The 23,888-nt window shown below is 41.4% G+C and overlaps 7 protein-coding genes across 9 annotated transcripts; 3 read left to right on the top strand and 4 right to left on the bottom strand.

Annotated features, from left to right (window-relative positions):
- Positions 1-373: 373 nt before the first annotated feature.
- LOC138910844 (invertebrate-type lysozyme 3-like) lies at positions 374-1,907 on the bottom strand. The gene is made up of 4 exons (XM_002048956.4): positions 1,735-1,907; positions 1,297-1,467; positions 999-1,213; positions 374-498 (listed from the first exon to the last, which is right to left on the bottom strand). Exons 1-4 carry the CDS (start codon positions 1,814-1,816, stop codon positions 451-453), a joined length of 516 nt encoding a protein of 171 aa, XP_002048992.2. The 5' UTR covers positions 1,817-1,907; the 3' UTR covers positions 374-450.
- Positions 1,908-2,096: 189 nt separating this feature from the next.
- LOC6625377 (invertebrate-type lysozyme 3) lies at positions 2,097-3,337 on the bottom strand. The gene is made up of 3 exons (XM_002048957.4): positions 3,077-3,337; positions 2,663-2,833; positions 2,097-2,599 (listed from the first exon to the last, which is right to left on the bottom strand). The coding sequence occupies exons 1-3, from the start codon at positions 3,156-3,158 to the stop codon at positions 2,370-2,372; spliced, it is 483 nt and encodes a 160-aa protein (XP_002048993.4). The 5' UTR covers positions 3,159-3,337; the 3' UTR covers positions 2,097-2,369.
- A 111-nt stretch (positions 3,338-3,448) lies between these two features.
- Positions 3,449-4,388, bottom strand: eEF1beta (elongation factor 1-beta). Its single transcript, XM_002048958.4, has 2 exons — positions 4,211-4,388; positions 3,449-4,087 (listed from the first exon to the last, which is right to left on the bottom strand). Exons 1-2 carry the CDS (start codon positions 4,288-4,290, stop codon positions 3,499-3,501), a joined length of 669 nt encoding a protein of 222 aa, XP_002048994.1. The 5' UTR covers positions 4,291-4,388; the 3' UTR covers positions 3,449-3,498.
- A 140-nt stretch (positions 4,389-4,528) lies between these two features.
- prel (preli-like) lies at positions 4,529-6,299 on the top strand. The gene is made up of 4 exons (XM_002048959.4): positions 4,529-4,884; positions 4,984-5,171; positions 5,237-5,450; positions 5,529-6,299. Exons 2-4 carry the CDS (start codon positions 5,071-5,073, stop codon positions 5,907-5,909), a joined length of 696 nt encoding a protein of 231 aa, XP_002048995.1. The 5' UTR covers positions 4,529-4,884; positions 4,984-5,070; the 3' UTR covers positions 5,910-6,299.
- Positions 6,300-7,022: 723 nt separating this feature from the next.
- Positions 7,023-9,717, top strand: LOC6625520 (chromatin-remodeling complex ATPase chain Iswi). The gene is made up of 4 exons (XM_002048960.4): positions 7,023-7,193; positions 7,296-7,525; positions 7,587-7,838; positions 7,899-9,717. Exons 1-4 carry the CDS (start codon positions 7,146-7,148, stop codon positions 9,493-9,495), a joined length of 2,127 nt encoding a protein of 708 aa, XP_002048996.2. The 5' UTR covers positions 7,023-7,145; the 3' UTR covers positions 9,496-9,717.
- Positions 9,718-9,851: 134 nt separating this feature from the next.
- Positions 9,852-13,740, top strand: Iswi (Imitation SWI). The gene is made up of 6 exons (XM_002048961.4): positions 9,852-10,019; positions 10,133-10,350; positions 10,414-10,668; positions 10,729-12,841; positions 12,910-13,070; positions 13,134-13,740. Exons 1-6 carry the CDS (start codon positions 9,972-9,974, stop codon positions 13,402-13,404), a joined length of 3,066 nt encoding a protein of 1,021 aa, XP_002048997.1. The 5' UTR covers positions 9,852-9,971; the 3' UTR covers positions 13,405-13,740.
- Positions 13,741-14,547: 807 nt separating this feature from the next.
- On the bottom strand, positions 14,548-23,023 carry LOC6625522 (proton-coupled amino acid transporter-like protein pathetic). 3 transcript variants are annotated; one of them, XM_015174035.3, is made up of 7 exons: positions 22,561-23,023; positions 18,353-18,489; positions 18,028-18,262; positions 16,657-16,778; positions 15,608-16,088; positions 15,412-15,539; positions 14,548-15,349 (listed from the first exon to the last, which is right to left on the bottom strand). In XM_015174035.3, the coding sequence occupies exons 2-7, from the start codon at positions 18,487-18,489 to the stop codon at positions 15,001-15,003; spliced, it is 1,452 nt and encodes a 483-aa protein (XP_015029521.1). In that variant the 5' UTR covers positions 22,561-23,023; the 3' UTR covers positions 14,548-15,000. The 3 variants fall into 3 exon arrangements, with proteins under 3 accessions (XP_015029521.1, XP_032293332.1, XP_002048998.2); XM_032437441.2 differs by lacking the exon at positions 22,561-23,023 and adding an exon at positions 20,449-21,601; XM_002048962.4 differs by lacking the exon at positions 22,561-23,023 and adding an exon at positions 19,730-19,866.
- Between the last annotated feature and the right edge of the window lie 865 nt (positions 23,024-23,888).

The raw sequence follows: 23,888 nt of genomic DNA, 5'->3' as shown, positions 1-23,888 counted from the left end.
AAAAGCTTTTGCTCAAAACGAATAACTTTGAACACGAACTTGGGCAGCGCATAGTATGCCGAACTGGTTAACTAGCCTTTACATAAAAGCTTTTGCTAACATACTTGAAACATGAGAGATTACACCATGAGTGAAAATTTCAAAAAGATCAGCCAGCCATTATATGTATTGCTGTCACATAAACGAGCAGTTATGAAGGAATAACATTTGGTATTCATATTAAAAGAACTGCGGTGGATTAGGGTCAGGCTGTACATTCAAAATAAAAAAAAAATATATATAATAATGTAATGTAAAAAAATATTATAATGCGTCTGCTTACACAGATTTTGTTGAGTTTTAATAATTTAAAAAATGATAAAAACGCACCTACTCAAATATTTTATGTTGGCTTTAGCAGCTCACAGATGCGCATATACTCATACGCCTGTATTTTTTCCAGAAGCTTTATCAAGCTTTCTCTGAAGCTTTAATAAGCTTTTCGGCACATTGATTATCCTGAGGCAACAAAACAAAAATTGGAAACTTTTCTTTTAGTTGAAAAATGTATATCAAAGGCTGAGTTAATATAGCTTTATTTCAAGCAGGCATTACATATGTCATAGTCGGGCCAATGAAAGCACTTTGTTATATATAGAGAAATATCTGTGGGCTTTTGCAAATATAATGTTTTTTGTTGGGCCTTGGTCACTAAATGTTTATTTTTAGTAGATTTGTGTTAAATTGTGCCATTTTTCTTAATTTAATAAGACATATCTAAATTCTTATCATTTCACATTTCGGCATTCAATTGCGCCTCTTTTGGAAGTGTTTTTGTCAGCTGCTAATTTATTGTCTATATTGCACCTCGCTTTAAATTAAAACAAATAATTGTTTTTCTGTTAATACGGGTTCCTGCATACTTCAAAAGATTCAAGATGCAAATTTCAGCTCACAATTGCATGTAAATAATCAAAATAAAAGCCCGTAGATTATATAGCTTAATGCAATATGCGCACATCAATGTTCGAGTGTGCCTTGATGCACTCATCCAGTGAGGTCTTATATTGTTGTGTCAGTTCGCCCTTGCAGCCAAAGCCACCCAGCTTGTGTATGGCCGCATAATCGTAGCAATCCACGATGCCATCGCCATTGCAATCCTGTCCAAACTTGGTCATGTAGTTCTGAATGGTGTCCGCTGCGCAATAGGGATCGTTGACGCAGTTGGCAAAGGCTAATGGAGAGAGGAGCGAGAATGGGGGAGAGAACAGGAGTTTAACAAGAATAAAAATTAATATATTTGTGTTAATTATTTACCCTCCTCCGACTGGGGACTTTCGTTGTTCAGAGTCAGCTTGCCTCCATCCGCCCAGTAGGCCCTGGTGATGTGAAAGAGGCCACAGGCGCCGCCGCCGCAGGCACGTGTCTGATTACAGCCGCTGACGGCTTCGCACAGGCAACCCAGGCAAACTTGATTCACCAGCTTATCTGTAATAAGGGTGCGAACAGTTCGTTGATAATTCAGTTGAACGCTGATAAGCAAATATATGATCTGTAATGCATTTACTATTTATAATTAACGAACGTTCAGAAAAATATATGAATCTTCTAATCACATGACTGCCAATTAATTTTAATAAATTGGAAATGCACGTATTTATTTTTTGCATTTTAAATCAGCTTCAACATATTTGGGGCGCATTTTGTCGCCCAATTGATCATTAATTCTGCGCCCATTCGGTTGGTTTCACTTACCCTGCGCTTGTATCAGAGCCGCAAGGCCCAGGCACATGATAACACATACAGCCAAAGTGCAGCACAATTTATTGGTAGTCATTGTAAATGTTTATTATTGATATTTATTAAAGTTCTAAGCAACTGTTTATAGCTTTCGTATGTTGCTGTTGAATCGAATGCTGGGACGTCCCGCGAGTAACTGAGTTAAGTTGCAAACGCGCTGCAATATTTTGATGGGGCCCAAAAGCTTTTGCTCAAAAGGAATAACTTCGAACACGAACTTGGGCAGCGCACAGTGGGCCGAACAAGTCAAATTAAAAGCTTTTGCTAAAAGATTTGAAACATGAGAGATTACACAATAAGTAAATATTTCAAAAAGATTCGCCGCTCACATAACCGAATAGTTATGAGTGAATAACTTTTAATAATAATAATTTCAAAACCTACATAATATATTTATTAATTTTTTCTGAATTTTATACTATATGAAATAAACTGGTTTTTACAAGCATACAATATGCTCATGAGAATCCGACAATCAACTACGTGGATTATTCGTTATCTACTGCAATATTTATACATTGCGTCTCATCAATGAGTCGTTTTGTCAGTTGTTATTTCATTAACTATTGGAACTCGCTTTAATTTAATTATTACAATATGCGCACATCAATGTTCGAGTGTGCCTTGATGCACTCATCCAGTGAGGTCTTATATTGTTGTGTCAGTTCGCCCTTGCAGCCAAAGCCACCCAGCTTGTGTATGGATGCATAGTCGTAGCAATCCACGATGCCATCGCCATTGCAATCCTGTCCAAACTTGTTCATGTAGTTCTGGACGGTGTTGGCCGCGCAATGGGGATCGTTGACGCAGTTGGCAAAGGCTTGGGTAGGCATGGAGAAGGAGTTAATTAAGGCGAAGTAGTATATTTGTGGTTTATATTTACCCTCCTCCGACTGGGGACTTTCGTTATTCAGGATCAGCTTGCCGCCATCCGCCCAGTAGGCCCAAGTGATGCGAAATGGGCCACAGACGCCGTCGGCGCAGTAACTCGTCTGATTACAGCCGCTGATGGCCTCGCAGATGCAACCTAGGCACACTTCATCCAGGAGTTTATCTGTAATAAGGATGCAAAAAGAGCAATTTTATGATCTGTAGTGCATTTTATAAGAATTGGTAAGAAAGCAACCAGCTATTGGGCTACAGTCGTTAATAAAATGACTGCTAATTAACATCAATAAAATGCACATGCAGGTATTTCCGTTTTGCATTTCAAATCATATTGACAAACATGTTTTGGAGCGCATTTTGTCGCCCAATTGATCAATAATTGTACGCCCAATCGTTTGGTTTCACTTACCCTGCGCTTGTATCAGATCCGCAAAACCCAGGCACATGATAACACCTATAGCCAAAGTGCAGCACAATTTATTGATAGTCATTGTAAATATTTATTTATTAAAATTCCAAAGAAAAGTAAATCTTTCAGCTAAATACTGTTGAATCGAACGCTGGGAAGTGCCGCGAGTAACTGAGCTGAGTTGCGAGCGCGCTGCATCTTTTGTTGAGGCCCAAAAGCTTTCGCTCAAAAGGAATAACTTTGAACACGAACTTGGTCAACAGTGTTGCCAACTGCCGCTTTAAAAAATAGTCGAGTTCAATTGGCAACAATTTCGTTCGGTGCTGTAAAAGCTGCATGACTGAAAGAGATAGACATACGAGTTGCATCATATTGCTTTGCTTAGTGTTTTATTTTGAATGCTGCATTTAAGAGTATAACGCCTAGATCTTGTTGAAGGCAGCAATATCGACGGACTGCACGAAGTCCTCGAACTCCTCAATCTTCTCCTGCAGCAGATCAATGGAGACCTTCTCGTCTTCAATGACGCACATAATCTGCAGTTTGTTGATGCCATAGCCGACGGGCACCAGTTTGGATGCGCCCCACAGCAGACCGTCCATTTCGATGGTGCGCACAAGGCGCTCCATCTCCTTCATGTCGGTCTCATCATCCCATGGCTTCACGTCAAGCAGCACAGACGATTTGGCAATCAGCGCGGGTTTCTTTGATTTCTTCGCAGCATAGGCGGCAACGCGTTCTGCCTTGATACGCTCAGCCTCAGCATCATCCTCCTCATCGGAGCCGAATAGATCCACGTCATCGTCATCATCAGCAGCTGGCTTGGCAGCAGCAGCCACTGTGGGCTTGGCGCCGGCCAATTGTGGTAGCGGAGCACCGGTCCAAGCGGAACGCTCACCTGCCTCGAAGGAGGCAATGTGACGGTACCAGCGAGCAACATGTGCGTAGTCGCCAGCTGGTGCCTTGCCCAGGGCATCAAACACGGACAAATCGGCCTTCGAGGGGGTGTAACTGCACAGAAAATAATATCAGAAATATATATATTTGAGCATATGTAATGAACATTTTTATGCCGACGTGTTGACCGTGCATAACCTCACAAGTAGTTGGCAGGCACATGCTAGATATGCTTACCCGCTGATGTAGCTGTTGTCGGCCAGGAAGTTGTTCAACTCCTTGAGGCCTTGTGGGGTCTTAACATCACCGAATGCCATTTTAAATGCGTTTAGTTTATAATAAATTCGCGTTTAAAATAATTTGTGCCGTGCGCTGAGCTGCGTCTACGCTGGAATAGTCTGTACGAAAGAGCCAGTGATGTGCCAAAGCAAAAATATTTTGACACAAGTATCGATTATCTTACAGAATACATCGATAAATATTGCCGTACTATCACTAACCAAACAACATATGTTGTTTGGTTAGTGGTACTATGCAGCACTGTTCACGCAGCTACTCAGCTGTTTCCGGTTAGCTCTGCTAGTCGCTTGTTTAATTGGCTTAATTATTGAAATTTTATTAAGCAAAATTAGTAGGAAATACAAAACAAATAGCATAAAGCTGTAGTTAAAATCGAAAAACAGCCGCTGTGGCAATTGGCAATTCAAAAAATCGCTTCAATCGGCATACACAGTTCTGGTTGGCGGGGCGAGACACCCTGTGTGTGACGCAGTTACACAACGCCAAAAGAAATCAAAATTCTCAGTCTGGACGAGTAGGCCTCGGGGGAAACGATAGGGGTACGGACACAACTACAAACAAGCATTGCGAAGCGCACACAATCTTGGAGCTTTGTAACATTCGTATCGCAGGTACGTTCGAGAATCGTCCCGGCTCTATTTATAGCCTTCAATGTTCAGCTATTGATTTCTCTGCGGCTCATATGCTTTCTATTCTGTCTATTCTCTTAGTTCAGGGACGCAAGCGCATGCGGTGATTTTCACTTTCATTTTGGCAGAGCTCCTACAATTTTTTGAGGCAAACAGTATTGTGTCGTCATGGTAGTCACTGCGTCCACTTGCCGCACGGAGACGGTGTTCGACTATAGCTGGAAGCATGTTGTTTCTGCCTATTGGAACCGTTATCCGAATCCGTCCAGGTGTGTGCTGCCTTCTACCATTAACAACCATAACTTAGTTGACCTTATCGTTTCATTTTGTGCAGCACTCATGTTCTTACCGAAGACACCATCAAGCGTGAAGTGCGCGATGGTAAATTGTATTCACGCCGTTTGCTATCCAAAACGAATCCGGTGCCCAAATGGGGCGCACGGTTCTACAACAATTTGCCGGTCAAGATTGTTGAGGACTCAGTGCTGGATCCAGTGAAGAAGACTTTTACAACATTTACCCGCAATCTAGGTATGAAGAAGATAATGGTAAGTGGACTTTGACATCACAGGGTGACACAAGGTGCGACAAATATCTTTATGCGTACACACACACCTGCCTTCCAGAAAGTGGATGAAATTGTTGTCTATAGCGAACAAAAGGACGGACGCACACTGGCCGTGCGGCGTGCATACATCAGCTCTCAAGTATTTGGCTTTTCGCGTGCCATACGCGCCTTCGGCATTGAGCGGTTCAAAGTCAACGGCAACAAAGCGTCGAATGGCTTTAACTACGTGCTGTGTCGCATGTTTCCGCAAGATCAGCTGACGTCGGTGACAACAACCTCACAAAGTACAACAGCTGCCTCTCAATTTGGCGACGTGGCCGTTGCGACCACGAACGCCGGCAGCACATCGGAGGCGCTCAAGAGAACAGCAAAAATAGGCTATGAATTCTGCAAGTGTCATGCGAGCAAAATTGCGCAACTGTTTTCCGTGAGAAATTGAGTCTGTACTGGAAAAATGCTTGGTGATATCTGCAATGGTTCTGTATAGACGACACGTGAAACTGGACGCTGTGGCAAGCGGCCAAATTTTTACCCATATATATGTATATGTATATATATATATATATATGTATTCCAAAAACACAACAATTTGCTGCATTTCATTCCGTGTGTGTTGAGTCGAACGGAGTAAGAGCATCATCGTGCTCAACACAACAATGCATCATATAATCATGTCATTTCTATGATCTTTAAAAGAGCGTTAGGGGTTTGCATTAATACTGTAACTTTCGCTAGGCACATTCTCGTGTAAAAATTTGGTTTTTTATTATGTCAACTACTGTAAATATATTTTGTAGAAAATACATATTTAGCATAAATCATAAACATACTCGAAACGTTGATTTGTATAATTTATAATACCGATTTATATAAAAAAAACCTACAATTTTAGTTTAAACTTCGTTACCAAAAACTATTAAAGAATTGGCGAAAAGTATGTTGTTTAGATCACAACCAGTGTTGTTAAATGCGTGCTTAATCATTATCACAATCTTGTGGTGTTGTAAATTTCATATTATTTTCTTTACCGTAAAATCTGGCTATATGTTTGCAAATGGTAATTCGGGCATTCTTAAAAATTAATTTGTCTTATTTTACTAATCACTGCTTATTAATAGTTGTGTAATTATGCAGTTGTCATTAAACCCACAGTTCAATATTTATGAGATCACTTAATTCATAACTAAGATTGATTTCCAGGCCACCAGTGCGAAATGCGTAGACATTACGGAGTTTACTAGAAACTATTTTATAATAATAATAAACAAGAAAAAGTAAGACATTAACTGAATAAAGACATTACTCGAGGCTCTTGCAGCTAAATTGTTTTTAAGTAGGAAAACAGGCTATTTTATGCATCTTAGCCTAAAATAATTTACGGCAGACATTATTGGAGTAGAAAAACGTATAAATATACATTGTATTAAAAGAAAAATTCAAAACAGTGTACTATTATTTATTTGTTAAATATCATAAATCTGAATCCTAATCACCAAAAGTAACAAAAGCTGGCAACGCTCGCATTTTGTGATAATGAGTATTCATATCGATATCTATTTTCGATGAAGTTTGACAATCGCCGCTTTTTCCCGCTGCAGACGCGTTTCGAGCGACTCGCTTAATGCATATTGAATATATAAACTAAATAAATACGAATTGTTGAACGGATACAAATATGTCTAAAACAGATGTCACTGCAATGGAGGAAAACAAAGAAAATGTGGTAAGCTGCAGCGAAAGAAAACAGAAGTGATCCCGTTTTTTCTCTCGACTAAATCCCGTTGTTTTTTTCTTTTTTCTGTATTTTACATGCGCATTTTGTTAGATCCTTAACTCAGCGGAGCCTGATGAAGCCTCAAAATTCAAGCAAGCTAAGGCGGCTTATTTAAAAAATATTGAAGGTGCACGCAACAGGCGCTTCGATTGTCTGCTTAAGCAAACGGAGATCTTTGCGCATTTCATGTCGAATGCGAATGCAAACGCAGAGAGCCCCACCGACAGCAAGGGGCGTGCCAGGAAGGGAAGACCGAAGGCCAGGGTGCAAGGGAAGCCTGAGTAGGTGAAGCAAAACCTTTCAATACAACCCAAATAACTAAAGTAACTTTCTATTGCACAGACAGCGACGCCGTTCATCGGTAAAGGATCAGCATCATGGGGCGGCGGAGGATTCGAATAACAACAATCTAGTACACTTTAATGCTTCGCCCGCATATATCGAAGGCGGCGAAATGCGTGACTATCAGATACGTGGCCTGAACTGGATGATATCGCTCTACGAGAATGGCATCAACGGCATCTTGGCCGATGAAATGGGTCTGGGCAAGACGCTGCAGACCGTCTCGCTGATTGGCTACCTCAAGCATTTTAAGTGAGTGGTAAAACAAGCACCTAATAAGTATCGACGTTTTAATGCAATCCTTGTTTGCAGAAACCAATCTGGACCGCACTTGGTTGTCGTACCAAAGTCGACTTTGCAGAATTGGATGAACGAGTTTAAGCATTGGTGCCCCTCACTCAACGCCGTTTGTCTGATTGGCGACTTGAAAAGTCGCAAGACCTTTATACGCGACGTGCTGGTGTCTGGCAATTGGGATGTGTGCATCACCTCCTACGAGATGTGCTTGCGTGAGAAGAGCGCCCTAAAAAGTTTCCACTGGCAGTACCTGGTCATGGATGAGGCACATCGTATTAAGAACGAAAAAACGAAGCTTGCGGAGATTATACGCGAGTTCAACTCGGCCAATCGGTTACTCCTCACGGGCACCCCTTTGCAGAACAATTTGCATGAGCTGTGGGCGCTGCTCAATTTCCTGTTGCCAGATGTGTTTAACTCCTCGGAGGATTTCGATGAGTGGTTTAACACAAACTCCTGTTTGGGCGATGAGACGCTGGTCTCACGTCTGCACGCTGTGCTGAAGCCGTTTCTATTGCGTCGCCTGAAGTCGGAGGTGGAGAAGAGTTTGAAGCCCAAGAAAGAGACCAAGATCTTCGTGGGTATGTCCAAATTGCAACGCGAGTGGTATACTAAGCTTTTGCTCAAGGACATTGACGTCGTTAACGGAGCTGGCAAAATAGAGAAAATGCGACTTCAGAACATCTTGGTTCATCTGCGTAAATGCACCAATCATCCCTATTTGTTTGATGGTGCCGAACCTGGACCGCCCTACACGACGGACGAGCATTTGGTGAACGACTCAGGCAAAATGATCATTTTGGACAAGTTGCTGCCAAAGCTGCAGGAGCAGGGCTCTCGTGTGTTGATCTTTTCGCAGATGACACGCATGCTGGACATTCTGGAGGATTATTGCGCCTGGCGTAACTATAATTATTGCCGCTTGGATGGCAAGACGGAGCACGAGGACCGTAATCAAATGATCCAGGAATACAACATGGAGAAGAGCACTAAATTTATATTCCTATTGTCAACTCGTGCTGGCGGCTTGGGCATCAATTTGGCCACCGCTGATGTGGTCATCATCTATGATTCGGACTGGAATCCGCAGATGGATCTACAGGCCATGGATCGTGCACATCGTATTGGTCAGAAAAAACAGGTGCGCGTGTTCCGTCTAGTGACGGAGAACACCGTCGACGAGAAGATTGTGGAGCGGGCAGAAGTCAAGCTACGTTTGGATAGAATGGTTATCCAAGCCGGTCGTGTGCTTGAAAATCACACCCAGCCCGGTAAAGATGAAATTTTGAATATCATCCGTTTTGGTGCAAAGGATATATTCAACAACATGGACATGAACAACATGGACGAGGACATCGATGTCATACTGGAGCGTGGAGAAGCGAAAACAGCCGAACAAAAGGCCAGACTAGATAAGCTGGGCGAGAGCTCTCTACGCCACTTCACCATGGACACAAGCAGCGAGGCGGGCACCTCCTCTGTATATCAGTTTGAAGGCGAGGATTGGCGCGCAAAGCGAAAGAGTAGTCAAATGGACCATTGGATTGAGCCGCCCAAGCGTCAGCGTAAGGGTATCAATTATGGTGAGATGACGTCAAAAGATACCAGCTAAAATCGAAAGGGCTTTGAATCAACCCAAGTTACCAGAAGCCATTTACCATTTATTTATTTACATTCATACAACTTTCCACTAGTGAAATCCTACGTTATTTATATGTTAAAAAGAAACTTGATTTTATTATGTTCTTAACCAAATACAATTAAACAGGCATTACTATTAAGATCGCAAAAGAAAAGCAAATGTATAAACAAAATAATATATAGTTGAACAAAATTGGCGCGAAAACTTGCTTATATTTAGCTCGGTGTTGTAAAACTAACTGAAATTAGCAGCCCTGGTTATCGATAACTTTTGCAATGTTAGTAAACTATCGATGAATCGTCTTCAACGCAACCCCGCAAAACGCCACTTTTTCCCGCTGCTGCTCACACATACAGACGCGCAACGCTCTCGCTTGTCCAAAATAATTTGGAAAACTCAATAATTTATAATTTTACCATAGAAATTAAACGAGCGACATTGTTAATATGTCGAAAACAGATGCCGCCACTGTGGAAACCAACGAGGAGAACTCGGTAAGTGAAAATAACAAAGCCAGCGTTTGCAAAATTTTCCATGCCAAGGAGCAGACGCCGCATGCCGCTTCGTATAGATGTTTGTTAATAATTTTCCCTGTACGTTCCGGCAGAATGAGACCACCTCGGAGGCGGCAACCAGCTCTTCGGGCGAAAAGGAGGCTGAGTTTGACAATAAAATCGAGGTTGATCGCAGCAGACGCTTCGATTATCTGCTAAAGCAAACGGAGATTTTTACCCATTTTATGACAAACAGTGCAAAAAGTCCCACCAAGCCCAAGGGCCGACCCAAGAAAAACAAGGACAAAGACAAGGATAAGGATGTGGCCGAGTAAGTGATTCATCGGTCTTTTCTCTTGATCCTCTCAAGTAATTGTTAACTTGCTTGGCGCAGCCATCGACATCGCAAAACAGAGCAAGAGGAGGATGAAGAGCTGCTCGCCGAGGATTCGGCAACCAAGGAATTATTTCGTTTCGATGCTTCGCCCGCATATATCAAAGGTGGCGAAATGCGTGACTACCAGGTACGTGGCCTAAACTGGATGATATCGCTCTACGAGAATGGCATCAACGGCATCCTGGCCGATGAAATGGGTCTGGGCAAAACGCTGCAGACCATCTCGCTGCTTGGCTATCTCAAGCATTTCAAGTAAGTACTCATGACATAATCAATGAACGATATACCTTTTGACGTCACGGCACTCCATAGAAACCAAGCCGGACCGCACATTGTAATTGTGCCCAAGTCGACGCTACAGAATTGGGTAAATGAGTTTAAGAAGTGGTGCCCATCGCTGCACGCCGTCTGTCTAATTGGTGACCAGGATACGAGAAACACCTTCATACGCGACGTTCTCCTGCCGGGCGATTGGGATGTTTGCGTTACCTCATACGAGATGTGCATACGCGAGAAGTCTGTATTCAAGAAGTTCAATTGGCGTTACATGGTTATCGATGAGGCGCATCGGATCAAGAACGAAAAGTCGAAGCTCTCAGAAATTCTGCGCGAGTTTAAAACGGCCAATCGTCTGCTTATTACGGGCACCCCACTGCAAAACAATTTGCATGAGTTGTGGGCGCTGCTCAATTTCCTCTTACCGGACGTGTTTAACTCCTCGGAGGACTTTGACGAGTGGTTCAATACAAATACCTGCCTGGGTGATGATGCTCTGGTCACTCGCCTGCACGCTGTGCTCAAGCCTTTCCTATTGCGTCGTCTTAAGGCGGAGGTGGAGAAGCGCTTAAAGCCCAAGAAGGAACTGAAAATTTTCGTTGGTCTGTCGAAAATGCAGCGGGACTGGTATACCAAGGTGCTATTGAAGGACATTGACATCGTTAACGGTGCTGGTAAAGTGGAGAAAATGCGACTTCAGAACATCTTGATGCAGCTTCGCAAATGCACCAATCATCCGTATTTATTCGATGGCGCCGAGCCGGGACCACCATACACTACAGACACGCATCTCGTCTATAACTCTGGCAAAATGGCCATCCTGGACAAGTTGTTGCCAAAACTGCAGGAGCAAGGTTCGCGTGTGCTGATCTTCTCGCAGATGACACGCATGTTGGATATTCTGGAGGATTATTGTCACTGGCGTAACTATAATTATTGCCGCTTGGATGGCCAGACGCCGCACGAGGATCGTAATCGTCAGATCCAGGAGTACAACATGGAGAACAGTACTAAATTTATATTTATGTTGTCAACTCGTGCTGGCGGCTTGGGCATCAATCTGGCCACCGCTGATGTGGTCATCATCTATGATTCGGACTGGAATCCGCAGATGGATCTACAGGCCATGGATCGTGCACATCGTATTGGCCAGAAGAAGCAGGTACGCGTGTTCCGCCTGATTACCGAGAGCACCGTTGAGGAGAAGATTGTGGAGCGAGCTGAGGTGAAGCTGCGACTGGACAAAATGGTTATTCAAGGCGGTCGTCTCGTGGATAATCGTGCCCAGCTCAATAAGGACGAGATGCTGAACATCATTCGCTTTGGTGCCAACCAGGTATTCAGCTCCAAAGAGACTGACATCACTGACGAAGATATCGATGTCATACTGGAGCGCGGAGAGGCCAAAACAGCAGAACAGAAGGCTCAACTAGATAGCTTGGGTGAGAGCTCGTTGCGCACCTTTACCATGGACACAAACGGCGAGGCGGGCACCTCCTCTGTGTATCAGTTTGAGGGCGAGGATTGGCGTGAGAAACAAAAGCTGAACGCGTTGGGCAACTGGATTGAGCCGCCCAAGCGCGAGCGAAAGGCTAACTATGCTGTGGATGCCTATTTCCGTGAGGCATTGCGAGTCTCTGAGCCAAAGGCGCCTAAGGCACCGCGTCCGCCCAAGCAGCCAATTGTACAGGACTTTCAATTCTTTCCACCGCGTCTGTTTGAGCTGCTAGACCAGGAGATCTATTATTTCCGAAAGACTGTTGGCTATAAGGTGCCCAAGAACACGGAGCTTGGCTCGGAGGCTACCAAAGTGCAGCGCGAGGAGCAGCGCAAAATTGACGAGGCTGAGCCGCTCACCGAAGAAGAGATTCAGGAGAAGGAAAATCTGCTGTCGCAGGGCTTCACAGCCTGGACAAAACGTGACTTTAACCAGTTCATCAAGGCGAACGAGAAATACGGTCGTGACGACATCGAGAACATTGCCAAGGATGTGGAGGGCAAGACGCCCGAGGAGGTCATCGAGTACAATGCTGTGTTCTGGGAGCGCTGCACCGAACTGCAAGATATTGAGCGAATTATGGGACAAATTGAGCGTGGCGAAGGCAAAATTCAGCGACGCCTGTCAATTAAAAAAGCTCTCGATCAGAAGGTGCGTTTGTCTCTTTGATTGTAGCTGAATTTTACTTATTTGTTTAAATGATTGTTGGTGTCTTGCAGATGTCTCGCTATCGCGCGCCGTTCCATCAGCTGCGATTGCAGTATGGCAACAACAAGGGCAAAAACTACACAGAAATTGAGGATCGTTTTTTGGTTTGCATGCTGCACAAGCTGGGCTTTGACAAGGAGAACGTTTACGAGGAGCTGCGTGCGGCCATAAGGTAAGCAGTCCCGCCTTATCCTCGGATATATGTGTCTAATGTCATGTTCTTTGCGGCTTACAGAGCGTCACCCCAGTTTCGCTTTGACTGGTTTATTAAATCTCGCACCGCGCTGGAGCTGCAACGACGCTGTAATACGCTGATAACGCTTATTGAACGCGAGAATCTTGAGCTGGAGGAAAAGGAGCGTGCCGAGAAGAAAAAGAAAACGCCCAAAACACCGGGCGGCAGCAGCACAAACACACCAGCGCCGCCGCCGCAGCCGAAGGCGAATCAGAAGCGCAAAAATGAGGTGGTTGCAACCAGCTCCAATGCTAAAAAGAAGAAGAAGTAAATGCATCTTATATGACGTCACGGTTGAAGACTCAGTTGATAATATAATAATTATAATAATGATAACAATAATTAAACAAAAACGATTCAAATGAGATTCAGCTCCGCACAGCATTAGTTTGTAGTGAACACGCCCACATAAATGCACTCACGTTTGTAGCTTCTTAGTTCATCCAGTTTTCACACAAACACAAATTGATTAATTTTATTACATACTTAATAATTACTATACTTATATATGCGCGCCGCTGTATTCTATTCCACTTAATTGTATTTCGTTATAAGTTTCCAATTATTTGTACTTTATGTTAATGGAAAATATTGCTACAGACCGAAACTACATTTGTATTTTATTTTGAAATGCCTTAAAGATAAGTTTGTTTCAAAAATGTGCTTAAAAACAATGGTTTAAATTTTAATTCTAGCTGTGAGAGGTCTAAATACTTTTTATACCCCCTTAGGACAGTGCTCAAAATCCCTTTTACGTTTATATTCCGTTTTTCCCTTAACTTATTAATTGCTAATCACATATCCACATGGCAACACGCTTGGCTTTTTGTTAAGTCGGCTTCATGTGATCGGAGCGGAGGAGGAATTGTGAAAAACGAACAAGTCTATAAACAAAAAGGAGCAAAGGAATTTGAAGCAACAGTTTCCCTCTTGGAGCTGAGCGAAAATATGGTATGTATAGCCTTTACCCATTACCAAGTCCCACCCAAAGAAAATTGTACACTTTTTCCGCTCACGGTTCGAACCAACAACTCTCGTCAAGAGTTGGTTTATGAAATACATTTTTCATATTCTTGAACGCAGATCTAGATCTGAAGCTTGATTCGTCCCATTCTTTTGCATTTAAAATGCATAAATTAACCTAATCATGTTAAAAAAAAAATCTCAATTTAATGCCGTATACCCATTAAAAACGGATAAATGAAAAAAGGGGGCATAGTGGATTTTTACACATTTATGTGGCAAATTATTATCATTGTTAACATATGAGCACAATCTGTTCTCTTAACAGACCCCAAAAAATATGCTACAAAAAGCGTTTATCGAAAAGTAAAGCCCTGTGGAAATGGAAAGAAATGGTAATAGTTCTAGAAAGTTCAGATTAAGTCCGAAAATATAAAGAAAGCTTTTAAGATTTACATATTTATAAAACTTTCAACATTTTTATTGTATTTAACGCGTACAAAAGATGGCTTTTTAGCTTAGTGTGTAAGATTATAAATTCTTAGTTTAAATACAAGTACATATATATGTGCGTATATATATGTGTGTATATGTATAGATACAGGTACTAACTAGGCACACATAAGACAAACATATATGTGCAGAATCGGTGCTAGGGCTTAAGAATTAATATCATCTTTTCAATGCAGTCCAGCGGCAGCTGCTCAGTCATGTTCAACATGTCTTTCTTTTTGGGAGTTGTGTCTGGGTGTGGATCTGGATCTGTGTGGATGTGTGTGTGTGTGTTTGTGTGTTTGTGTGTGGGGCTGCTGCACTTAGAACTACTCACTCGCTCTCCAATTGGAGCACCTGCATCTCATTTAATACTAGTTAAGTGTTGTGGCATATCAAATATGGACAATTGTTAATTTTCCTCTTTGGGATTTATCATCTCATCAATGGAGGCTGCGGCGCCGGCGACAAGTGCCAGCAGAGAGAAAACGCCCAAGAGAATGTTCTTGATCAGCTTCCACTTGCAGCAGCCCAGACGATCGGGCCACAGATATACAGTCTCCACAAAGCTGGGCACAAAGATGCCCAGCAGCGAGAAGAAGACGGCGCCCACCAAACTGATGAACGGTTCCAGGTTGGGAATGCCCGCTGCAATGCCGCCGCTGACCAGAATAATGCCAGTGCGCAGCAGAATCTGCACTATGTTATGCCTTTCCGGATTAAACTTGTGCTGGATCTTGCGCCACAGCACCTCATTGGGCCTGCAAGAGGAGATGGAGGGGAAATTGAAAAAATGATTCTCATTGTAGCATATTCTACTTACACATAGAACTGCAGACCATAGGTGAAAAGAATGGCCACAGCCATCAGAAGCTTGGCCGTATCGGCCGGCCAGGCGCCATCAGGCAGATTTAGCGTAATGCTGCCGCGAACCTTGTCACCAAATCTCACCTGTGAACATATAAAACGAAAAGCTATGAGCAACTAGTTCATTTCCACTTCGGAGCTCTGCTACTCACATAGCCAAAGAAACCAATGACTGTGTAGAGCAGCACCACAGTGATCATGGCTGTATTGAGGACTCCGGGACAGCCGAGGAATTGCTGTGGCTTCTTCATCGAGTTCTCCACGGGCATGACAACACCAATGCCTTCCATGGCAAAGATAACGGTGGCAAAGAACAGGGGTATGTGCGCTGCGGGCGCCAGCAGAGGCTTGTCTGAATAGTCCAGCGTCTCATCGAACATGTAGTAGAGGGTTATGGCAAAGGTGACCACAATGAACACGTTCGCCATCAGCGAGAAGGGCACCAGCCATTTAAGGTTCCTGATCTGACCGATCAACAGGCAGGGTATCACAGTCATGGCAATATAGATTCTCACATCCCATTTGAGGCCCAAATCATAGTTGATGACATCGTGGAAGGAGGTCGCTATGAAGACCATATAGACACAGGCGGCTGCATAATAGGTTGCCATCAGGCCAATATCCACAAATTGCCTGCAATGAACAGTTATCAGCATTACATTCGAAACACCTCCTAAGTCCTTAGCGAACTGATAGCAGAAAAATACCCATTAATTATACTCTAAGTAAGTTATCAGAAACTTTGTGGGGGGGCATTATTGAAATTTGGTCACGATGTGTGAAAGTAATTAATGAAAGTGTATTCAACTCTACAGATTAAATTTCAATTATATAAATCATATAAAAAGTTGTTAAGTGATATAGGAAAAAAAAGTTCTCGGAAAATAATTCAATTCCGCTTGTTTTGTCAAAATTTTTGCATATACTTATATGAAAGGGTATTTCTGCATGTCTCTTTCAAAGCTAAGAACTTTTGCATGTATCAAATCCAGTTATCTTATCTTGGGTAATATACATTTGTAAGATAATAAGTATTTAGAATAATTGGATATTGATGCGAATATAAGCCTTAACAAGTATCTCATCATTTGGCAAACATTTCTAATTAAATTTCCAATTAATATTTCACCAGCTCGATAACGAAAGAAGGGCGTGGCGCCTAGTTGCTCAATATTTGATAATAACCTTCGCGAACACTTACTTGGCAAAATTGGAATAGGGTCGTATCGCTTTCGGTCCATACTCAAACACCTTTTCGGCAGTTTCCGCAAAACCCAATGCTGGAACTTTGGCATCTCGGCAAATGTTGTGAGATGTTTTCACCTAAAAAGTGCGGGAAAAGAATATGGAAAATCAAATTACAAATTCAGGAATATTTTTCAATTAAATAGGGTATAGGGTAAGTCTTAATCAAATGTTTTTCTTAATTTCTTTTAAATTCTATTCTGAAATCAAAACAAAGCTATTTTTCTATGATCCAAAATCAGTTTTAAAAACAATGCCATGACTTGGAAAAACCCTTTGCTACTTTGTTAGACCTCTTAAAACTACACACATTGAAGCTCCCTTAAAGTCCTTGAGTTATTTGTTTGCCCGATTAGAAATTGCGGACTTGTTGACGCCTTTCTTGAAATGCACTCGGTTAGAGGAGACTCTATAAACAGCTAGGCACTTTATACTAACCATGGTAACGATTATCGGGCACCGATTTGTATAGTCATTGGGAACAACATTGCATTGCGGAACAACAAACCGATAAGTACGTAATAAGTAAGTCTCACTAGCAAGTCGTATGCGTAACTCCAGATAAGAGCCCCATATCTATACGGACACAGCTAGAGTCCAATCGTTACTTGCACCTTTTCGTTAATCCCAATTGAATCTTAAGCCATAAATCTGCGACTCGAGTGGCTTAATATATTTTCCGGGATTTGTGTGCTGATTTAGCCAAGAATTTTGCATTATTTATAGGCCGATTTCGTGCGTGCTTTTTATCAGGCGTGTGGTGTTTATAGCACTTTATTTCTAGGAAATAGTTTTTTTTTTGAGGACATCTACTATAAATACTGCTCTAGCTTATTCATAAAAACTTCAGACTCTCTACTAATGATAATTTCCAGCCGTTTTGGCGTTTCATTGTGGCGTTTTGCACGCGTTTTTAAACGCGAACCAACTTTGTTACGCCCTCTTATCGGGCTTTGTCAATTGCCTTGAACTAGTTAAGTGAAGCATCAAAATCTGCACCGTTCAAGTGCGTCAATAGCAACAGCAGGTGTTAAAAATTGGATTGATAAATTTCTTGGTCGATTGCTTATTTCCCGGTAAATGGGTTTTACTTTCTCAATGAGCTTTTATATATGTTGTAGTTTTTTTCGCATTCATACGCAAGGGCCAAGCCCAGAAATCGTTTAGAAAACAATTCAATAGACATAATTCTTCGGTTACTTAAAATTTGCGATTTCTTCGGTTACTTAAAAAAGCGATTTTGTGGACGGTAGCCATTTTCTTAGCCACCTTCCGCCTAGAGTTAGCTCTTATTTTCTTTACACAAATGGGCAGCACTGTCACTTACCAAAATGTGCACACAGTGCGTGCAGAGGAAGCCCACGATGAGCGTCATGACGGCGCCAAAGACCAGACCAGCATTGTGAAAGGCCATGGGCATAGCCAGAATTCCGGTGCCCAATGAACTCTTGAGCAGATGCGCCAGAGCGCCGCCAGCGCTGGCGCCATTGGGATCGCGATTATCGAACGGGCTGTAGGCGGCCTCCTCCAGGGACAGCTGATCCTTCTCCGTCAAGTTGGCTCTGCGACGAGAAGGGGAAGAGAGAGAGAGAGAGAGAGAGAGAGAGAGAGAGTATTAAAGCTGTTTAAATGTTGGAACAGCTGCTACTCACTTGGAGTTGAAGTCATTCAACGGGACTACCGCAGCGGTATAAGCGGGCGGTGCTATCGGCAGGTGTGAGCTAGATCCCGGCACCTCATTTGAACCGGCGGGCTCCGTGTCCGGCGTATATGCCTTATTATCTGTCATCTGTGGGTGGTAGAAATCGTTTGACATATGTAATGAACGCTGTTGGGCCTGATGTTTAATGGCTTTGATTCAGCTGGCGAGGGCTAATCCATTCGAGAGTTTCGCCAGGCGCATGCCAGTCATATCTTATCGTTGCCAATTTCAAGTATAAGCTTTAACACAATATTACACAGAATGCGGGGCAGTTGTCCCTCTCGTAGAGCTATGCGAATAACAAACACACGATCGTTATCTGATTTGCTGGGCCGTCCAGCGGGTTTATCATCCGGCCAGTTGGTTGACGTGTGGACTGCATTCATAAATTTTATTCTACGTTTACGGCCAAAGTGGTTGTAATTCCGATATTGAACCCTCATAAAACCCATTCAAAATTAGCTAGCCATTTGGGCACATAAACTGTCGGCCATATAGAGTGCATAATAATATTTTTCATGGTCACTCCTTCAGAGTTCAAGAAGGCCGAGGCCCGACGATTTCATTTGAGGAATAGGCAAATTTGATTAGCCAACTAATCGCTGGTAAATATTATTTATGGCTTTTTCTCAAGTGCTACATGACTATGTTAGTTACTAAGTAGTATTAATGTATTGGGTTAGCCACACTTCTAACATGAACATTTAGTTACTGATTAGATTCGAGACGCACTCAAGACGCACGTGGCTAGAACCAGAAGGAGCTCCAGTTAGCCAGGGTTCAAAAGCCATGAAATCTGTTCATTTCAAAACAATTTCTTGGAAGGAAAATGCAAACAAAGCTGCAGCTCGTTTTGCTAATTTTCATCTTTTAATTCGTTGCAATTCTCAACAAGTTTAAGCTTAAAACGATTTTCAAGAGAGTGAAATTTAGTTTAATTAAAAGGGATTTCAGATTGGATTTAACTATTGTTTACCTTCAAGTGTGCAAAGTACTATTGCAATATTTTATTGGAATATTATAGGAGATTTATTTTCTCGAAAAACAGATTATTTGGATTTCCTGTTTATCATTTATTTGCTTCTAACAGATAATCAATAATGTTATGTTAATACGTAAACATATTTTGCTTGGTTCCAAATTTATTAATATTTTTGTGATATCTATTTTTTTGGTTCTGAATGTACTGTGGTCATACAATTAAAATAGTTCTGATAAAAACTACAAATTCTTACTTAAAAGATAATCTATAATTTTGTTATATTTTCAAAAGTTTTATTGCTTCAATCCCCTGCTTTCTGCTTGTTACGAGTCTAGGACAACTTACGTTCTGGCTATAATATTCGTCTGATATTCGCGAAAAAGTTTTGAGTTAGAACCGTACACGCTCTCGGGCCAAAAGCAACTGAATGTTCGGCCGGCGCCAATGGTGGGACTGGGCCCAGAGAAGGTGTTGGAAAGCAAGTGTCCAATGATAACACGGCTAAAGGCAAATGCCAAGCAGTGGTAATTAATAAAGCACTCAGAAAAAAAAACAGCATTTGGAAATGCTCGTCATAAATACTCAAAGCTACCTTTAAAATCAATTATAACGTTGTATCTGATAGCTGATAACAGCGATAAGCGCCTGCAGGAACGCTCCCGAGCCGGCCCAAAGGCGAACTGGAAGAACTTAGATTTGATCAAGTACGCCAAGATCTGGGTATTACTTGATATTACATTTAATTTAAAGGATTTGCGCTATTTAAGTAATATTTCTTTAAGTATTTCGCAAGCGAAATGAAAAGTTTATTTTATAATAATTGCCATTGAGTGTTGTTCGTATCAGAATAGAGATACGATTGGGAAATCGTACAAGTATTATTTATCGTTGCAGCTCGATAAGATTAGTCAGCTTAAGTACCAAGCAATTAGGAAAAAAATATATATATAAAACATAAAACATAATATATTGATATAGTACATGCATTTAAACATTTATTTATCTGTGTGTGCGACATTGACACGCTTTAAAATTATGACACCGTCAATAATCCTATATCTTACCGGCCAGAGTGTCCCAATCATGTCTGGTAGTTACCCAGTTCGGGGGAAATTGGCTTAATAAAAGTTTACGGCCCGATTAAAATGGGTCGTACTTTATGCAATCTTGACATGCCGGGTGTTGACATTGTATTTTATTTGGGCATTGGGCAGTCGCCGATTATTATTAATAATTATTCTGACTGTCGGAGTCGTTTTGGATTTTTACGACATCACGGGTTCGATAGGATCATGAATCATAACGGGCACTTGATTAGTTCTCGGTGTCATATCACTGTCCACCTATATAGATCTATTATTTATGTTTATTAACGCTTGATTGGCATGGCATTATAATCATTGCCTCGCCGCGCTGACATCCATAATTTAATTACACATTTACCCAAACTGCGTCACTAGTTTAGCTTTTATGATTATGCTAAACTGGCAATGACATCAGGTACCAGGATACCGTCGAATCTCTGGACTAATGAGCGGAACGGAACAAGAGATATAAGTGAAAAGATTCCGCTAATTAATTATTTGACTTGCCATAAAAAATCAGCTCATGGTAGCTTTTGCAGCTTGGGAATCTGTTAATTCAATAATATTGAGGTGCTTATGAATGAGTGGAATTTTTTAGGAAGGGTTTCTTTAATCTTAACTTTTCGATCCGAAGTTGAGTAGAGTCGTCAGCAAGAAATGCGGTCAGTTGCCAAGGGTAATTTTTTTTATTTATCTATATGACTTCAAACTGCATTTGGTGTTGGAATAAGAAGCATCTTGAAGCATCATTTAAACATTTTTCTCAGCTGCTCTTGGCAGCATTATATATGCCACCTTCATACGAACCGCACCTTCTCTTTACCTTCCTCATTAAGTTATTTATAATTAAACTACCATCTCGAGCAAAGCCCTGCCAAATTGCTGGGGGCTTAAGTATTACCGTTAAATGTTAATTGTTAATTGAATTTCAATTAGGATCTGTCGTAGCGCTGCGCTTTTTGGCTCAATGCATTGCATTAAAGCCAAATTAAGCAAAAAGCCAGCTTGGCTCCTTTTTGTCGTGAGTTTCTCATTTCTTGTTTCTTGTTTCTTGTTTCGTGTTTTGTTTTTATTAACTGCTTCTGCCGCTGCGATTCACGTGCTTGGGATCTGTGGCTCAAACTTGTTGCCAGCACGACAGACTGTCTGTCAATAAAGCAATACATCAATGCTCAAGTGGCATTAAATGCCTTTTCATTTTAGCTCAGTGTCAAAAATGGAACCCCCCTCTGTTTGAAAGGGGTTCACTTTCGATATGCAAAAAAAAAAAAAAAAAAGGTGTACGCATGCGTCGCATAATTAATGAGGCAGCTGACGTACTCGTCTTATTGAACTTGCATATTGAAATCGCGCTTGCGATTTACAAAGCCTTGCCCCGATATTATGTAAGTTCGTCGAGAACACAGCGCATACATTATTGCTTGGGTTTATGAATGCCATTAAAAAAGCTAAGTAGCTGACAGATAAAACTAAGTCAATAATTGTTTACGATACCAAAATCAAGTTGTTGTCGCCTCTTATCAGATCTCGGGGCCACTGACTTTCAGTTTGGCATCCATATAAAATTCTATATCAAATTGGCCCAAACATTCAATTAGATGCGAACTGTGATTTTCAATTTTCACTTGTCTCTAGACACCACGTGACTGGCATTAATTTGTGCTTGCTGATTGCATTTCTGTGACATAGATAAAATATATAATTTACATCGTTGAAAATATGTAATTTAGAAAATTATATTCTCAACTAGTTCTATTAACTTGTGCTAAATTTGTTTGTTTTGTTTTGTTTATTGCACTCTCTAGTGGGCTATATTTTCTGACATTTAAGTGTGAAAAATTATTGCTTTTAAAAATATTTGATCTTCATAAAAAATATTAAAAAAAATGTTTTTCTTTTACGTTATGTTAACTAATCTAATTTTGTTCAGCTGAACTATATTAATAATAGTTTTTTATTAAATTTATTTATAACAAATTTAGTTCACACGCCCGTTACAACTGTATTTTCTTTTAGCTTGTTGCCATAAATATGTAAATATGTGTAAGGCTCTTATGCAAATCTGCATTTAGCGGACTTTATTTGAATTACCTTTTCGCAACTGTTGCTAATATAATTATATTCAAAATGATTTGCACAATGCTCGTGTTATTTGTTTATGCTTTTGACAAACTGTTTGTGCTTAACATTGACACGAATTGTGATTGTTTTTTTTTCTTTTAAAGTTCCTAATTTTGTTGCACCTTTGCGTTAATTAACGCCCGCACAAATCGCATGGACGAGAAACGCCTATGAATCGCGCGCGTTTTGTAAACACCAAAACTAGACTTTAATTAGCCGCAAGCTAATTGTAATTTACACAAAGTCTATTATTTAAACGGCTGTTGTGAATGGCTAACGGTTACTTTTTATTTTGTCACTAAATGCTATGCTGCGCGTTAAAAGTCGCGCGCGTTTTTCTAAGCTGCGGCTCCTGTTGCTGCGGCGGCTGCGCTTGCGTTTGCGTTGTTGTTAACGCTCTGGCGATCAGTTAGTGACTGATATTAAGCCAATGTTGCTGCTTGAATTTGTTGCTGCTGCTGCGGCCGCTGTTGCCGGCTATAAAGCACACACACAAATACTTACACACACTCACACAGACGATTGTCCGTTGCGTGAGCGGAGCGGGGACAAGAGTGGGCGAGCAATTATCGCAACGGACAATAAACGACACCGTGACGCAGTTGGGGCGAAGTCGGCCTCTCTCTCACTCAGTATGTGTCTGTGTGTGTGCGTGCTTTCTACACCATTCAGTTTTGGGCATTTACAGCGAGACAAGTCTGCCTGTGCATTGCATTGCTCATACGCAGCGTTGCCGCTGCGCGCACAGGGTGGCAACGCCCGCCGCCGCAGCAGCAGCAGCAACAGCAGCAGTGAAAAAACGGTAGCTACTTAAGGCTCATTAAGATTAAATGCAGTCTGATAAACATTAGTATTGAAATTAGAACTGATAAGCCATGATTTACATTGGCCTAGAAGATCTGTGAATGCGTGAAACCCGCTTGTTTTATTTACATTTTATCCAAGCGTAGCAACAAATTGTTGCAACGAACTTGAAAAGAAGTTCAAAAGCCAAATTCAAAGTGTTCTTGAGCATAAATTATGGACATATTGTTGTTCATGACCAAACGAGAAAACAAGATTTCAAATAAAGTTGGTTGAATATTCAATTTACTTCTTTGTTTTGTACGACTTCGTTTTGGGTTTAAAAATTTCAATGCAAATATTTTTTGTTTATATTTATAAACTAATGCAGTTGAGAAATCTCAATTTACTCTAGTTATTTGTATTTATTATTGTAAAAAAATAGTACTTTAGCTATGCCCAAATGCAGCTTAAATGATGCAACCAATCGATTTGATTTACTTTTGCCTTCATTT

This window comes from Drosophila virilis, chromosome 5, assembly GCF_030788295.1.
Source record: "Drosophila virilis strain 15010-1051.87 chromosome 5, Dvir_AGI_RSII-ME, whole genome shotgun sequence".
NCBI lineage: Eukaryota > Metazoa > Arthropoda > Insecta > Diptera > Drosophilidae > Drosophila > Drosophila virilis.
Note: the sequence above shows the minus strand (reverse complement) of the source record. Positions and strands in the feature narration are given on the sequence as shown.

Bases quoted from the DNA above. Each gene is read 5' to 3' on its own strand.
- LOC138910844 (XM_002048956.4), bottom strand. From the start codon at position 1,816: ATGACTACCAATAAATTGTGCTGCACTTTGGCTGTATGTGTTATCATG. The intron at 1,214-1,296 runs GTAAATAATTAA...TCTCTCCATTAG, and splicing joins AAGTCCCCAGTCGGAGGAGG to CCTTTGCCAACTGCGTCAAC. The intron at 499-998 runs GTGCGCATATTG...TTGTTGCCTCAG, and splicing joins AGGCACACTCGAACATTGAT to GATAATCAATGTGCCGAAAA.
- LOC6625377 (XM_002048957.4), bottom strand. From the start codon at position 3,158: ATGACTATCAATAAATTGTGCTGCACTTTGGCTATAGGTGTTATCATG. The intron at 2,834-3,076 runs GTAAGTGAAACC...TCCTTATTACAG, and splicing joins GGATCTGATACAAGCGCAGG to ATAAACTCCTGGATGAAGTG. The intron at 2,600-2,662 runs GTAAATATAAAC...TGCCTACCCAAG, and splicing joins AAGTCCCCAGTCGGAGGAGG to CCTTTGCCAACTGCGTCAAC.
- eEF1beta (XM_002048958.4), bottom strand. From the start codon at position 4,290: ATGGCATTCGGTGATGTTAAGACCCCACAAGGCCTCAAGGAGTTGAAC. The intron at 4,088-4,210 runs GTAAGCATATCT...TTTTCTGTGCAG, and splicing joins GACAACAGCTACATCAGCGG to TTACACCCCCTCGAAGGCCG.
- prel (XM_002048959.4), top strand. From the start codon at position 5,071: ATGGTAGTCACTGCGTCCACTTGCCGCACGGAGACGGTGTTCGACTAT. The intron at 5,172-5,236 runs GTGTGTGCTGCC...CATTTTGTGCAG, and splicing joins CGTTATCCGAATCCGTCCAG to CACTCATGTTCTTACCGAAG. The intron at 5,451-5,528 runs GTAAGTGGACTT...CCTGCCTTCCAG, and splicing joins TAGGTATGAAGAAGATAATG to AAAGTGGATGAAATTGTTGT.
- LOC6625520 (XM_002048960.4), top strand. From the start codon at position 7,146: ATGTCTAAAACAGATGTCACTGCAATGGAGGAAAACAAAGAAAATGTG. The intron at 7,526-7,586 runs GTAGGTGAAGCA...TCTATTGCACAG, and splicing joins AGGGTGCAAGGGAAGCCTGA to ACAGCGACGCCGTTCATCGG. The intron at 7,839-7,898 runs GTGAGTGGTAAA...CCTTGTTTGCAG, and splicing joins GGCTACCTCAAGCATTTTAA to AAACCAATCTGGACCGCACT.
- Iswi (XM_002048961.4), top strand. From the start codon at position 9,972: ATGTCGAAAACAGATGCCGCCACTGTGGAAACCAACGAGGAGAACTCG. The intron at 10,669-10,728 runs GTAAGTACTCAT...GGCACTCCATAG, and splicing joins GGCTATCTCAAGCATTTCAA to AAACCAAGCCGGACCGCACA. The intron at 12,842-12,909 runs GTGCGTTTGTCT...GGTGTCTTGCAG, and splicing joins AAAAAGCTCTCGATCAGAAG to ATGTCTCGCTATCGCGCGCC.
- LOC6625522 (XM_032437441.2), bottom strand. From the start codon at position 20,469: ATGATTGGGACACTCTGGCCG. The intron at 18,263-18,352 runs GTGAGTAGCAGC...TTCTCGTCGCAG, and splicing joins TTGAATGACTTCAACTCCAA to AGCCAACTTGACGGAGAAGG. The intron at 15,540-15,607 runs GTGAGTAGCAGA...ATATGTTCACAG, and splicing joins TCATTGGTTTCTTTGGCTAT to GTGAGATTTGGTGACAAGGT.